The sequence below is a fragment of the Brassica napus genome, chromosome A9, assembly GCF_020379485.1.
Source record: "Brassica napus cultivar Da-Ae chromosome A9, Da-Ae, whole genome shotgun sequence".
In the NCBI taxonomy this organism is placed as follows: Eukaryota; Viridiplantae; Streptophyta; class Magnoliopsida; order Brassicales; family Brassicaceae; genus Brassica; species Brassica napus.
The window spans coordinates 11,669,336-11,682,407 of NC_063442.1; the positions used below are offsets into that span (position 1 = coordinate 11,669,336).

At 26.9% G+C, this 13,072-nt stretch overlaps 1 protein-coding gene across 3 annotated transcripts; it reads left to right on the forward strand.

Annotated features, from left to right (window-relative positions):
• Nucleotides 1-7,547: 7,547 nt before the first annotated feature.
• Nucleotides 7,548-12,140, forward strand: LOC106378954 (probable serine/threonine-protein kinase At1g09600). Of its 3 annotated transcripts, XM_048739916.1 has the most exons (10): nucleotides 7,548-7,945; nucleotides 8,045-8,453; nucleotides 8,519-8,803; nucleotides 8,887-9,198; nucleotides 9,275-9,505; nucleotides 9,586-9,689; nucleotides 9,762-9,867; nucleotides 9,951-10,319; nucleotides 10,413-10,603; nucleotides 11,793-12,140. In XM_048739916.1, the coding sequence occupies exons 2-10, from the start codon at nucleotides 8,064-8,066 to the stop codon at nucleotides 11,941-11,943; spliced, it is 2,139 nt and encodes a 712-aa protein (XP_048595873.1). In that variant the 5' UTR covers nucleotides 7,548-7,945; nucleotides 8,045-8,063; the 3' UTR covers nucleotides 11,944-12,140. The 3 variants fall into 3 exon arrangements, with proteins under 3 accessions (XP_048595873.1, XP_048595874.1, XP_048595872.1); XM_048739917.1 differs by having other exon boundaries at nucleotides 7,550-8,453; nucleotides 10,413-10,593; XM_048739915.1 differs by having other exon boundaries at nucleotides 7,551-8,453.
• The last annotated feature ends 932 nt before the right edge of the window (nucleotides 12,141-13,072 follow it).

The following is a 13,072-nucleotide window of genomic DNA, read 5'->3' on the forward strand; positions in this document are numbered from 1 at the left end:
CACAAACACACCTGTAACGTTTCTTGTGGTCCGGTTCGTCGTCCCTCGAGTCATTTTCATATGTTGATCCTCTCTCTGTTTTACCTCTCTTTTTCAAATAAAAACGATAGTAATAAATATTTCCACGGTCTCATCATACCACGATTAAACCGGTTTGTTCCATTTCGGAGGGAGGGAGGATAACTAGTTCAAACGGAACGGTTGCAGATCTATTTAGAAATTTGCGGATGTAGATGATTATGGTTTCAAGCATTATTAAGCGTTTTGTATGAGTAATACAACGTTTGAAAATTGTTGTGTTTGCGAGTCATTTTTTACTGGTTTACTACATATGCAAAAATTAATTAATAGAAAATTATTTAATAGATAAAAAATTAATTATAAAATGATTATAAAAAATAATAACTAAAATGATAATTTTAAAACCCAATAACAAAATAATAAATAAAAAACTATATATAGCATCATAGTATTATTTTTGGGTATATATATGTGTATATATATTAATGTCTAAACAATTATAGTAAAAAAAATTTAAAAAGTTTTATAATATAAATTACAATTTAATATATATATATATATATATATATATTAATTAATTTAATTATCTCAATTTTATAAAATTAATTAATAAAATTAATCTATATATTTATATAGTTTGTACTAAATTTTCTTTTATCTTTTCGCAATCGTCGACAACCACTAGCTAGATGAAACTAGCTTTTGATTTTGAGAAGTTTGGAATAGTATGAACTAGTTTATGGCTTGTGATTGTTTTAAAACGTCCTACAATCCACCGATCCTACGTTTAAGGATGGTAGCAGCAAAACTAGTCAAGCCATTGATGTAGACATGTTTAGTCATGGTCGGTAACACGAAATTGCTTTTAACTGTATCGACATTTATAAATATTTAATATTACTGAATAAAATATTATTGTTTCTAATCCTATAAAATAAAAAATCACTATAATATCATAATAGGTTGTGATATAAAAGAGATTATAACTTCTAATCAATAGATATTAAAAAGGCAAAAGTCATCTCTATAATATTATTTGAGAAGTCAGTTTCCTATGTGTCGCTCTCACGTTAACTCTCACGATGGTTGATTACACTAATACCCTTAATGAATTAACTTACATTTAAAATACTATTATTTATTATTTTATTTAGTTCCCTTTTTAAAAAATTTCTAAAAATATACACATATAATAAAAAATATTTTTTTTTATAAAGTTAAAAAAAAAGAAGAATTTAAAAACGAAAATATATGTATATATAATATGATTTCATAAAAAAAAAGAAAGTTCACAAAATAGTAATATTACATTTAAAATATTTTTAAATAACATAAAAATATTATTTGAGAAGTCAGTTTCCTATGTGTCGCTCTCACGTTAACTCTCACGATGGTTGATTACACTAATACCCTTAATGAATTAACTTACATTTAAAATACTATTATTTATTATTTTATTTAGTGTCCTTTTTAAAAAAATTCTAAAAATATACACATATAATAAAAATAATTTTTTTTTATAAAGTTAAAAAAAAAGAAGAATTGAAAAACGAAAATATATGTATATATAATATGAATTCATAAAAAAGGAAAGTTCACAAAATAGTAATATTACATTTAAAAAATGTTTTTAAATAACATAAAATTTTATTTTGAACTAATAAAATACTTTCTTCTAGAACATAAAATGTTCTTTTAAAAAATGTTTTTAAATAACATTTAAAAGTTCATATAATCTTGATATTAGAAATAAAAATATTATTTCTTCTAAAACATAATTTAAACAATACAAAAAAGTTCAAATTAATAAAAATATTTTTATATACCTATATATTTTCTTAGATGATTACATAAAATAATTAAGTAACATAAACTAATATATGTTTAATTATCTAAAAATATTTTATAATTAGTAATATTGAAATATTTATTTATTTTTCATAAATTTAGTTGACTATAATATCTTTCAATTACAGCAAAAAAATATCGACAAATTATATTTTACTTATATAATATTATTTTAAATACAATCACAATTTTTTTACTGCTTATTTTTAAGAGTTTCATAAATTTAGTTGACTATAATATCTTTCAATTACAACAAAAATATCGATAAAATTATATTTTACTTATATAATATTAGTGCTTATTTTTAAGAGATATTAAAAAAAATAAATGGAAAATTCTAAAATAAACATCATTTGATCAAATAGTTACAAAATAGTTTAATGAGGTATATATATTATATTTTATCATTATTAAAGTTATTTTTTAATATTAAATATGCTTTTAAATTTTATTTTATTTTGTTTTTGTGGAACTTAATAGAACCATAATCAAAATACCAAAGCAAATCTGAATTCTCATTTTTAAGATTATTCAAATAAATTTTAGTTTTCATTCAATAAATCAAAGGCATAAAGTTATTTAGAATTTTTAAACTATTTTAATTATTGTAAATATTGATATGTGTACATGAGCTTTCAAAAATGTATCAGCTACTACGCATGTAACTTCATATTGATCATTCTTTATTTTCTAATATTTTTTTAAAAAACATCAACATATAATTTGATAAATGTTATGAAAATACATGCACATTTGACTTAATTATAATAAAAAAATAATTATACTTCATTTTTAATTTGAAAGAATATATGTAACTCAATATACTCATAACATGAATGATTCGACTAATCCAACTTATATCTAAAATCATAAATTTAACTACGATAAGATTATATAATTTTATAAGAATAGTAATTTATTTTATAAATATAAATCATAGGACAACTCAAAAAAATATTAAAAATGAAAATAAAACATTAACCAACTGTTACAATTTAGTTCTTTTTTAAAATTTATATATATAAATGAGACTTCAGAATATTATCGTTTGGTTATATTAATTTATGTAATTTGGAATCATACACTTTAGTTTATTTTTTTTATTTCATTCTAAGCATAATATATCTTAAGTTATACATAATCTTCATAAAATATATTTACGTACACATGTAAGATAACAACCACCTAAATGTAAATAAAAAATTAATCAAAATTTTAATATATAGAATAAAAAATACTATAGTTGAATTCATATATGCAATCTAATTTATCCAAAAAATAACAAAATCGACTAAAAAACAACAAAATCGATTAGATATAACATATAGAAAAATTAAAGTAATGTAATATTATTAATTTAAATGATGTATATAAATTATAAATTATTTTAATATTAAATGTAAATAGTAATCAATTATTATAATATATTTACTTTAGAAATATTTATACCCGTGCATGAGCACGGAAAAATCACCTAGTATCCACATATAACACATGTAGAATAAAAGGTGTAACGTTTGATATACAAATTAATGAAAACCAAACAATTTGGGTATGGCGATTTACTGGGGTATCCGGGTTGATCGAATAACTATTTGTATGTCACCATTTATGTTGATTCCTTAATTAAAATTTTTTGGTGCTTAAGGTAAGGGAGGCATGAAATTTAATTATTGTATCGTACAATCAGATACCGTATATATCTTCTTATTCAAGTTTTAATGGTTAAAATTAATGTTGTGGCCTAAATGATATATGTTTCTACGATAACTTGGTAGGTGTATCAATATATAATATAAATGGTCGACTGGAATACCCTACCCAATAATCAATTATATTAACCCGACCGGTTTGACTGTTAAAACTAATAAAACACATATAAATGACATAGTCAGACTTTACTTTAATTTTTTTTATCATATATATGTACGTGTCATCCTGTTTGACTATTGTCCTAACCAAAAACAAATGTCACTTATCAAAGTTTTAGAAAAGAAAAAAAAGTTTTAGAAAATAACATAAATATGTAAAAATATATACGAAGGAATTACGGTATATAGTTAATTAAATATAACCAACTCTTGGATCAAAGAGACAAACCATATGAAACAATCAACATATGCAGTAGTTGATAGTGGAAGATTAACATACGATAGAGAATTCAATTCATGTTGCATTTATCAAAAACCACGGATCTTTCAATCAATAAAAAGTGGGCTTGATTTAGAATATAACAAAACAATTGAAAATATATATTTGTGTCAATCGTGATTCATCTTAACATCCGGTGTAATCCAATTCGAGTTTTGTCATGAAATAACACAACATACAAATCCAATTACATTATTCTAACTTCTATGGAACAATACAACATACAAAGCCAAAATTATTATGGTTATGTCGTGTTATTTCGTGTTTAGTTAATAACTGTAAGAAAAAGGTAAATCCATATATATACGAAGGGATTATTGTATAAAGTATTATCTCTTTCTAGTTTTAATAAGGTTGCGCGGATTTTTGTTTTCATTTATTTTTATATAAACAGTTTTCAATTCTAAATTGGTATATATTATAATATATATGTGTCTATCAATTTTTAAAGCATAATAAGTTTACGATATGTTTTTTCATTGAATAAATTGTTTCAAACTTTCACATGTATTTGTATCTTTTTCTATATATATATTTTCGGATTATTATTTTATTATTAAAATCGTAACTATATATAAAAAGATTAGTAAAATATTGTTTTATTGTCATATTCAAAAATATTATAACATTTCACAAATTTTAGAAAGTTTTTAAAAAATTAAACTTTTCGCTTCATAGATTTATATTATCGAGTAAATAATTAAACATTTAGTTTTTGTTTAATTTTTAAAATAAACTATATAGTTTAAAATTTGTTTTCATTGGTTTAAGGTAGTAAAGTTAATCACTGTTAGATAATATGGTTTCTGTATTTAAAAAAAATCCTCATAATTTTAAAATTTAACATCGACAAATATTTAAATAATTAACATATGGAAGTATAATATTATAACATTAAATTATATCTATTTAATCTATACTATCTATAAATCCAATGGATCATCTATTGTTTAAATCAAATTATTGATAGCCCAATAAAAATTTCTTGGATGCCCAAAATTTAAATGATAAGATTGAAGATTAAATGTAACATGACTTTTAGGAATTTGTCTATTATATCCATTTTTAAAAAAAATCACACATGAATTAAAGTTGTGACTTGTGTTTTAATATATAAGATGACATTACATGTAATTAATTCATGCAAGGAAGAATTTTTAATAAATGTTGCGAGAAGAGCTCTATTGATGACATATAAACAACGACATTCTTTATTAATCACACATGAAGATAAAATTATTTAATAAAAGTGCTCTCCAAATAAGAAAAAGAGGATAAACATCAAAAAAAAAGTTAAAAAACAGTTACATACTTCAACCAGAAACCTAAAAGATGAGTTCACTCTAATTTCAAGCGACTTCATATATTGATTTTTTTTCTTTACAACAAGTAATCACTTATATATTATTTGAAAAACATTATATTTATATCATTGAAGCTATGACATGTGTTATCATCATAATAATTATTAGATTCTTTAAAAATATGTTGGTTCATCTAAACATATATTATAGTTCTCATTAAACTAAGTTTACTAACCATAAAGTTAAATAATAATGTACAAAAAAACATTCAAACATTCTTCTTTATTTTCTTAAATAGAAACTATGTAATTACATAATGTGATTAAGATATATATTAAATTAATTATTTTAAATAATAAAGATTTGATAAAAAATTGTATATCCTCTATCATTTTTATATTTTTATATTATTAAAATAAAAAATCACTTTAATAATATAATAAATATTAGTTTTTTTCGTATAAGTTCTATTTTAAGTTTATTTAAAAGGGTTATAAATTACAAAAACTATTACAAGTCTCACATTGATAACAAGAGAGTTAAAAATATTACATTAAATTTTTTATGATTAGTTGTTTAATTTTTTGTTATAACCAAATACAAATGATCATAAAATATATGAGTAGAAAGTTTCATCTAATAGATTTTCAAATTAAAACATATATATATATATATATATATATATTTTAATATTGTTTAGATTCAAATATATTCCATATAAAAAACAGAATATCTTAATTTCAAATTTTCATTGAAAAATACTGAGAACTGAATATTTTATTCGAAATTTGCATACAGATTTTTAAAATGATTATAAATTACTAAAACTATAAAATTACAAATTGAAAATTTTGTAACAAATGTTTAAAAACATAAATCATCATACAACAATATGCTTATAAAACCTTATTTAATAATTACTCATAGTAAAAATATAATATATATTAATATCATTTAACTGTAATTGTATACCATATAAAATATATAAAAGTTAATGCTTGGATTTACTTACCATAAAATGATTGTAAATAAAGAAGAGTCATTATTTTGAGTTATGCTTTCTCGCTAGGGGTATTCAATGCGGAATTCGGGTCGACATTGGTTCAGTCTTCTCTTTTTTTGTTATTTCGGTTTATAAGAAATCACTACCATATTAAAACCCTATCTAATTTAGTTTGATTCGACTTATATACCGTCTATTTTAAGTTTATTTGGTTTTATAATAAAAACAATAAATAGATTAAGTATATTAAGTATATTTATCTTTTATAAAGTTTGTGAATTTTACTTTATACGGTTAGATATCCGCTTTAATAAAACATGAAAATATTCATGTATTTAAATAGACTATTTTTTTTCTTTTTCTTTTACTATGTAAAATAGTTGGTAAACATATTAAATTAATAATAATAATAGTTTTTATAGAATCAAAATAAGAAAAAAACAATTATTCATAATATTATTAATTAATTAAATATGGCGCACATATTTGTTAAAAAAAATGTAAAAATCACGTTTTTTTTAATTTGATAAAAATGAAAAATAACTTTTAACTTAAAACAAAATATTAAACTACTAAAATCAAAATTTTAAATATGAAGATTGTATCAATAAAATAAATTATGTATATAATTATTAATTATATTATATAATTATTAATTATATTATATAATTATTAATTATATTATATAATTATTAATTATATTATATAATTTACATATAGTTATACTAATATATTTAATTAATTGTTTTGTTCGGTTTAATCGGTTTATATACCAATCCATATCCATATACTGCGGTTTCTTAAAAAAATAACACCAGTTCGGTATATTCGATAATATCATATCCAAACCACTTTCTCTATTTCAGTTCGATTCGGTTTTAGTTGGTTCAGTTTTACCATATTTATCTTAGTTCTCGCCAACTTAATTATATATATGATAGTTATTGATTTTTCAATTATCCTATATATATGTTTATTATTTTTATATCATAATATGTAAAATAAATAATACTACTTAAAATAATATATATATATACTAATTAGGTACATCATATTTAACTTATATTTTATCTACAATTATTATTAATATATAAATCGTACAGTTTCTACAATCTTCAATACCAATCAGACTTTCAAAAATATTTAAAATAAAATAGCTAAAATTCTAAAACTAAAGTCTAAAACAACAATCTTTACCAATAAGAACCACAATCGAATTTCGTATTCATGAGAAAAATAAATGGCATCATGGACCTTGTAAAAGGGTTTAGGTGATAGGTATCTTGCTAATTAGCTTTGATAATTTTAAAATTTTTTTTGTTCACTTGATAAGTTTAATTAAGTTAGTATATATTCTCAGATCTTCTCTGACTTTGACTTTTTTGGTTGTGTTGCCTCGTTTGTCTGTAAGTTTCCTTCTTCATCAATTTTCTTAATTTTTGTTTTTGTTTTCTCAATTTCGACAACCCTAAAAACTAATTTAATTCTCGTTTTCGCAGCAATGAACAACAACAACAACAACAACTAAGATCCGAAAATCTCTCAACAATTCTACCATCTTTCTTCTTTACTGACCAAGTCTTACCTTTTATCCTCGGAATCAACAATGTTCATCTAAGTAGTTTGTGTTCAGATCTACAAACACTCTCTGCTTTTGATCTTAGCTTTTATATATGCTCCACAATTGGTCTCAAACTGCATTGTGGAATCGTTACAGTGTTGCTGCTCTCTGAGTCATGGGCTGCATTTGCTCCAAAGGAGTAAGAACTAACGACGATTACATCGAAACTTGCAAGAAACAATCGACAAACCACGAGAATCTTGATTCGGACAAAACAAGCGTTAACAGAAGAAACGAAGCTACATTCAGGCTAATACCTAACGGCAACAAGAACGTCCTCTCTGATGACGAGGAGGACAAGGAGAGCTTTGTGTCTCAGAAAGAAGCAACAGTGAAGTTACTTGACAATGTAGGACCATTACAGCCAAGAATGAGTAGAATCGGTAACGGAGACAGAACAGCTAAGGTTGTTGCTGGTTGGCCTTCTTGGTTGGTTTCAGTAGCTGGCGAGGCTCTCAATGGTTGGCTTCCTCGCAGTGCTGATTCCTTCGAGAAGTTAGAGATGGTGAGAGATACATAAAGTTGTTGTCTCTGCTTTAGAATTTCACTAAAGTATTGTTCATTTGGCAGATTGGGCAGGGGACGTATAGCAATGTGTACAGAGCACGTGATCTTCAAACTAACCAAATCGTTGCTTTGAAGAAGGTTCGGTTTGCTAACATGGATCCAGAGAGTGTTCGGTTCATGGCTAGAGAGATAATCATACTTCGTAGGCTTAACCATCCAAACGTTATGAAACTCCAAGGGATCATCATTTCAAAGGCTTCAGGGAGTATGTATCTTGTGTTTGAGTACCTGTACCATGATCTTACAGGGCTTGCTTCAACCCCTGGGATTAAGTTCTCCCAATCACAGGTAATTAAACAACAATATCTGATTATTGTTTATAGTCAGTTTTGTAAATATTTCTGATTTGTTTTTTTTTTTTTGGGTTTTAGATTAAGTGCTATGTGAAGCAGTTGCTGCTTGGGTTAGAACATTGCCATAGCTGTGGTGTGTTGCACCGTGACATCAAGGGATCGAATCTTCTGCTAGACCGTGACAATAATCTCAAGATTGCTGATTTTGGTCTTTCTACTTTTTGCCAACGGAAACAGCCTCTGACTAGCCGTGTTGTGACCTTATGGTACCGTCCTCCTGAGCTTCTACTCGGTTCTACAGATTATGGAGTTACGGTTGATCTGTGGAGCACAGGATGCATTCTTGCTGAACTCTTTACTGGAAAGCCTCTTCTTCCCGGGAGAACAGAGGTGTTGCTTCCACTCTGAATCATTTAAATATTATGTAAATTAATAAAAATTATATTTAAATTGTGTATGAATATAGGTTGAACAAATGCACAAGATCTTTAAACTCTGTGGGTCACCTTCTGAAGAGTATTGGAGAAGATCAAGATTGCGGCATGCAGCTATCTTTAAACCTCAACATCAGTACAAGCGATGTTTAGCTGACACGTGTAAGGATCTTATCCCTCCTTCAGCTTTGGCTCTCCTTGAGGTTCTTTTAGCTGTAGAGCCAGAATCACGTGGAACCACATCTTCTGCTCTTCAAAGCGAGGTTATATAACTTATCAACTTTAACTAGATTCAGGCCTCAATACTTTAGTCACATACATGTTGATATTCCTTTTTCTTTAGTTCTTTACAACAAGGCCTTTTCCAAGCGAGCCATCAAGTTTACCGAGATATCATCAGCCAAGGAAAGAGTTTGATATCAAGCTTCGTGAAGAGGAAGCAAGACGGTAATAGTCTTGTTTAGTTTTTTTTTTCTTAGTATCTATCATCTCAGTAACACCAAATATTCTCATGAGCAGAAGGAAAGGTGCGAGCAATAAACAGAATGAAGCCAAACGTTTTTCAAGAGAATCTAAAGCTGTACCTGCTCCTAGTGCCAATGCTGAGCTACTGGCGTCAATACAGGTATCTATTTTTCCGAGCTTATAGATGCATACATGTGTGTGTATAAAGACTATGTCTCTATCTTAGTGTTCTTTGTTTTATAGAAACGTCTAGGGGAGACTAACCAGACAAGTGTGAGTGAGAAGTTCAATCCTGAAGGAGATTCTGGTTTTGGCTTCCGGATCGAACCACTGGAGGGTATTACTACTGCACCAAATCTTAACGGATCAAGCCAGCTGAGAACACAAAGGTCTTATGTGCAACGTGGGGGAGCCCAATTGTCAAGATTCTCAAACTCTGTAGCACCTAATAGAGATGGTTCACAGTTTGGTAGTGTGAGAGACGCGTTAGTGAATCAACGCTGTCTTGAAGATGGTTCAGGGAATTGCAATTTGTCCCAAAGGTTGCTTGAGAAACCTAATGGTTTGAAGAAAGAAGATGACTCCTCATCATCTAGCAAAGAATCAATACCGGTAATAAGAAAGGAAACACACGTTTAACATTGTTGATGTCATGTTTGTTTGTTCGTATACTTGTGGCTGATCACACTATTTGGTGAATTATAGGGCTATGGAGGTGGGAAGAGAGAGAGGATTCATTACTCAGGACCATTGATTCCAGGAGAAGGAAACTTGGATGAGATGTTGAAAGAACACGAGAGACAGATCTTGTTGGCTGTACGTCGAGCTCAATCTGATAAGGCTAAGAGGGACGATAACATTCAGGGCCGCCGAGCCTCCCTTATGGGTAATGGAAGGTGATTTTGGGATGTTTATTCTTAATAAGTTTAGAGAAAGTTAAAATAAAATTAGAAAACAAACTTTTGGGAACAAGCTGATGATGGTTCTTCACCATACTTACCATTTTGTTTTAGACATTTTTATGGCTAGGCTCAAAAGAAGGGGTTAGGACTTGGGGTTTTTCTCTTTGTATAGTCAACTGCTAACGTTTATTCTGATTGATTCTTTTAAATAATCTAATAAAATCACTATTTAGTAATCATTTTATTTTGCTTTGTTTGTTTCATCTGGATTAATTCAACACCTTGTGTCCTCACTAGTACTTGATTTTTTTTGTTAACTAGGTGTTTTTTTGCACCATGTGCATTAAATTTTTTTTTAAAATCTAACTTATATTTAAAAATAAATTTTATTAAATTTTATAGATTTTACTATTTTCTTACTAATATTAATATAGATTTGATATATATTAAATCAATTTGTATAAAATTAATAAAAATGATATAAAATTGTATAATTATCAAAAATTTAGCCTAAACAATATTTATAAAATTTGTAGATATACAAGAAACTAATGATCTTACGATTAGATATTTAAATTTTTAAAAAATTGTAAAATTTTTTGATAGCTTTAGTAATACAAATTGTATAATTATACAAAAATCATAATATTTTGAAATTTGAAATGTTATATATAAATATATTTATTTTATAGATAATGTATGAGCTGTTACCATATTTTAAAAAATTACCAAAAAGAAATATCAATATTAAATGTAATATATGAATTATTACCATATTCTAATAAGTTTGCCATAAATATAAATCAACTTTAAATAAAATTATTCATGTCATATTTTTTTGGAAGCCCTGTCATCAATTTCAGTAGCCATGTCATATTTGTTTTGTGAAATTGATTGTAGAGAGGACATGTGGCAAAATCACTTCGCAAATATAGTCTAGGAGATAACAATTGTTGATCTCATATAACATGTGATCAAACTGTACTTCCTATTTTTTTTTGCTGCTGTATCAGACTCGTGTCCTCAGTAGTACTTGGTTTTGTGGTAATAGCAAGTGTTGATCTCATATATATGTTGATCAAACTGTACATGGTATTATTTTACAAGTAGATGAACAGAAAATAGGATGAGACTTACAAGTTACAACCCAAACTTGACAAAGAAATGCTCTTTGAGATGACAGGATCATCAGACGAGCTGCTCACCGCCTTTCTTCTCAGTCTTTTCTTGTGCTGCTGGTCCATGTTTCTTTTCGATTTTACTGTCTGCAATTCTCTCTCGAGGGCTACACAAGACTCTTCCCAGATAGTGAGAAGCAATTGCCAATAATATGATTGCTATGACGATCAAACACCATTCCCAGATTGGAACTTCCATTTTCTTGGTCACACAGAGAGGAAGAGAGAAAGGTGCTTGAACGTTGTTGGTACTGTTGACCAAAAGACAGATGATTGTGAAGAAATGATACGCAACGACTTGTGGAAGGTAACCAATTTTATAAACTTTCATAGAAGAAAGAAAATTTATATAATTTTAAAACCTACATATGACAAGAGGACAATAATATAGTTCAGTAGACCTACCAATAATGCCTACAATTCTACATTAATAAATTTTGACGCAAGCAAGTTAATTAGAGATACTCTTCATATCCACAAAAAAAATGTAAGAATGATTACAAAACTCATTAATCTTCCTTACTGTCTTTTGAGTTTACTTTCATCAGAATTCGAAACCCTGGATGTGTAAACATCTAGCTTGAAAACAGATCCCAAATCATAGAAGTAAAAATGTGGAAGACTACTCAAATGACTAAAGTACAGTTTATAGCTTAACTGGTGATCCATCTGACTACTAAAATGAGTAAAATTTCTGGAAGATCCGAGATCAAACAAGGAAAACGGAAATCACTATACTATTATTTGAAAGGAGAGGCATGCCACATCAAATTAAAAAATAAACCAATAGATAACAGCTAACTGTCCATTATAACCTATATTATCATTATTTCTTCAATTTTCGTCTCCGTAGCCACTATGCTTTCAACTTACCGTCTTTTCCACTTCTTTCTCCATCTTCTTCAACTTTTAGTCCCTCCTCACTAATTCAGTTATAATTGCATTCCTCAGATGAAAGACAAAAACTTCATGGATCACTTTAACTTCCCCTCTCTTACCATATATATGCCATGTAGCCATCCGAACCGCTCAAATTACCACCAACAAACTGCTTCCTCTCAGAGATCTTTCTTTTCTTTAAAAATAAAATAGCATTTTACGGTTTTGGCAGAAAATACGTTTTTATGGGTTTGGTGGAAAATACGTTTTTGCGGTGAAAGTACGTTTTGCGGTTTTGGCGAAAAATATGTTTTTGACGAAAAAGTGCGTTTTGCGGGTTTGACGGAAAGAGTTTTTTTTCGCGATTTTGGTAGGAAAAGTGCATTTTTGCATTTTTGACGGGAAA

Coding starts and splice junctions, on each gene's coding strand:
- LOC106378954 (XM_048739916.1), top strand. CDS start 8,064: ATGGGCTGCATTTGCTCCAAAGGAGTAAGAACTAACGACGATTACATC. Junction 8,804..8,886: donor TTAAGTTCTCCCAATCACAG/GTAATTAAACAA, acceptor TTTGGGTTTTAG/ATTAAGTGCTATGTGAAGCA. Junction 9,199..9,274: donor TTCTTCCCGGGAGAACAGAG/GTGTTGCTTCCA, acceptor GTATGAATATAG/GTTGAACAAATGCACAAGAT.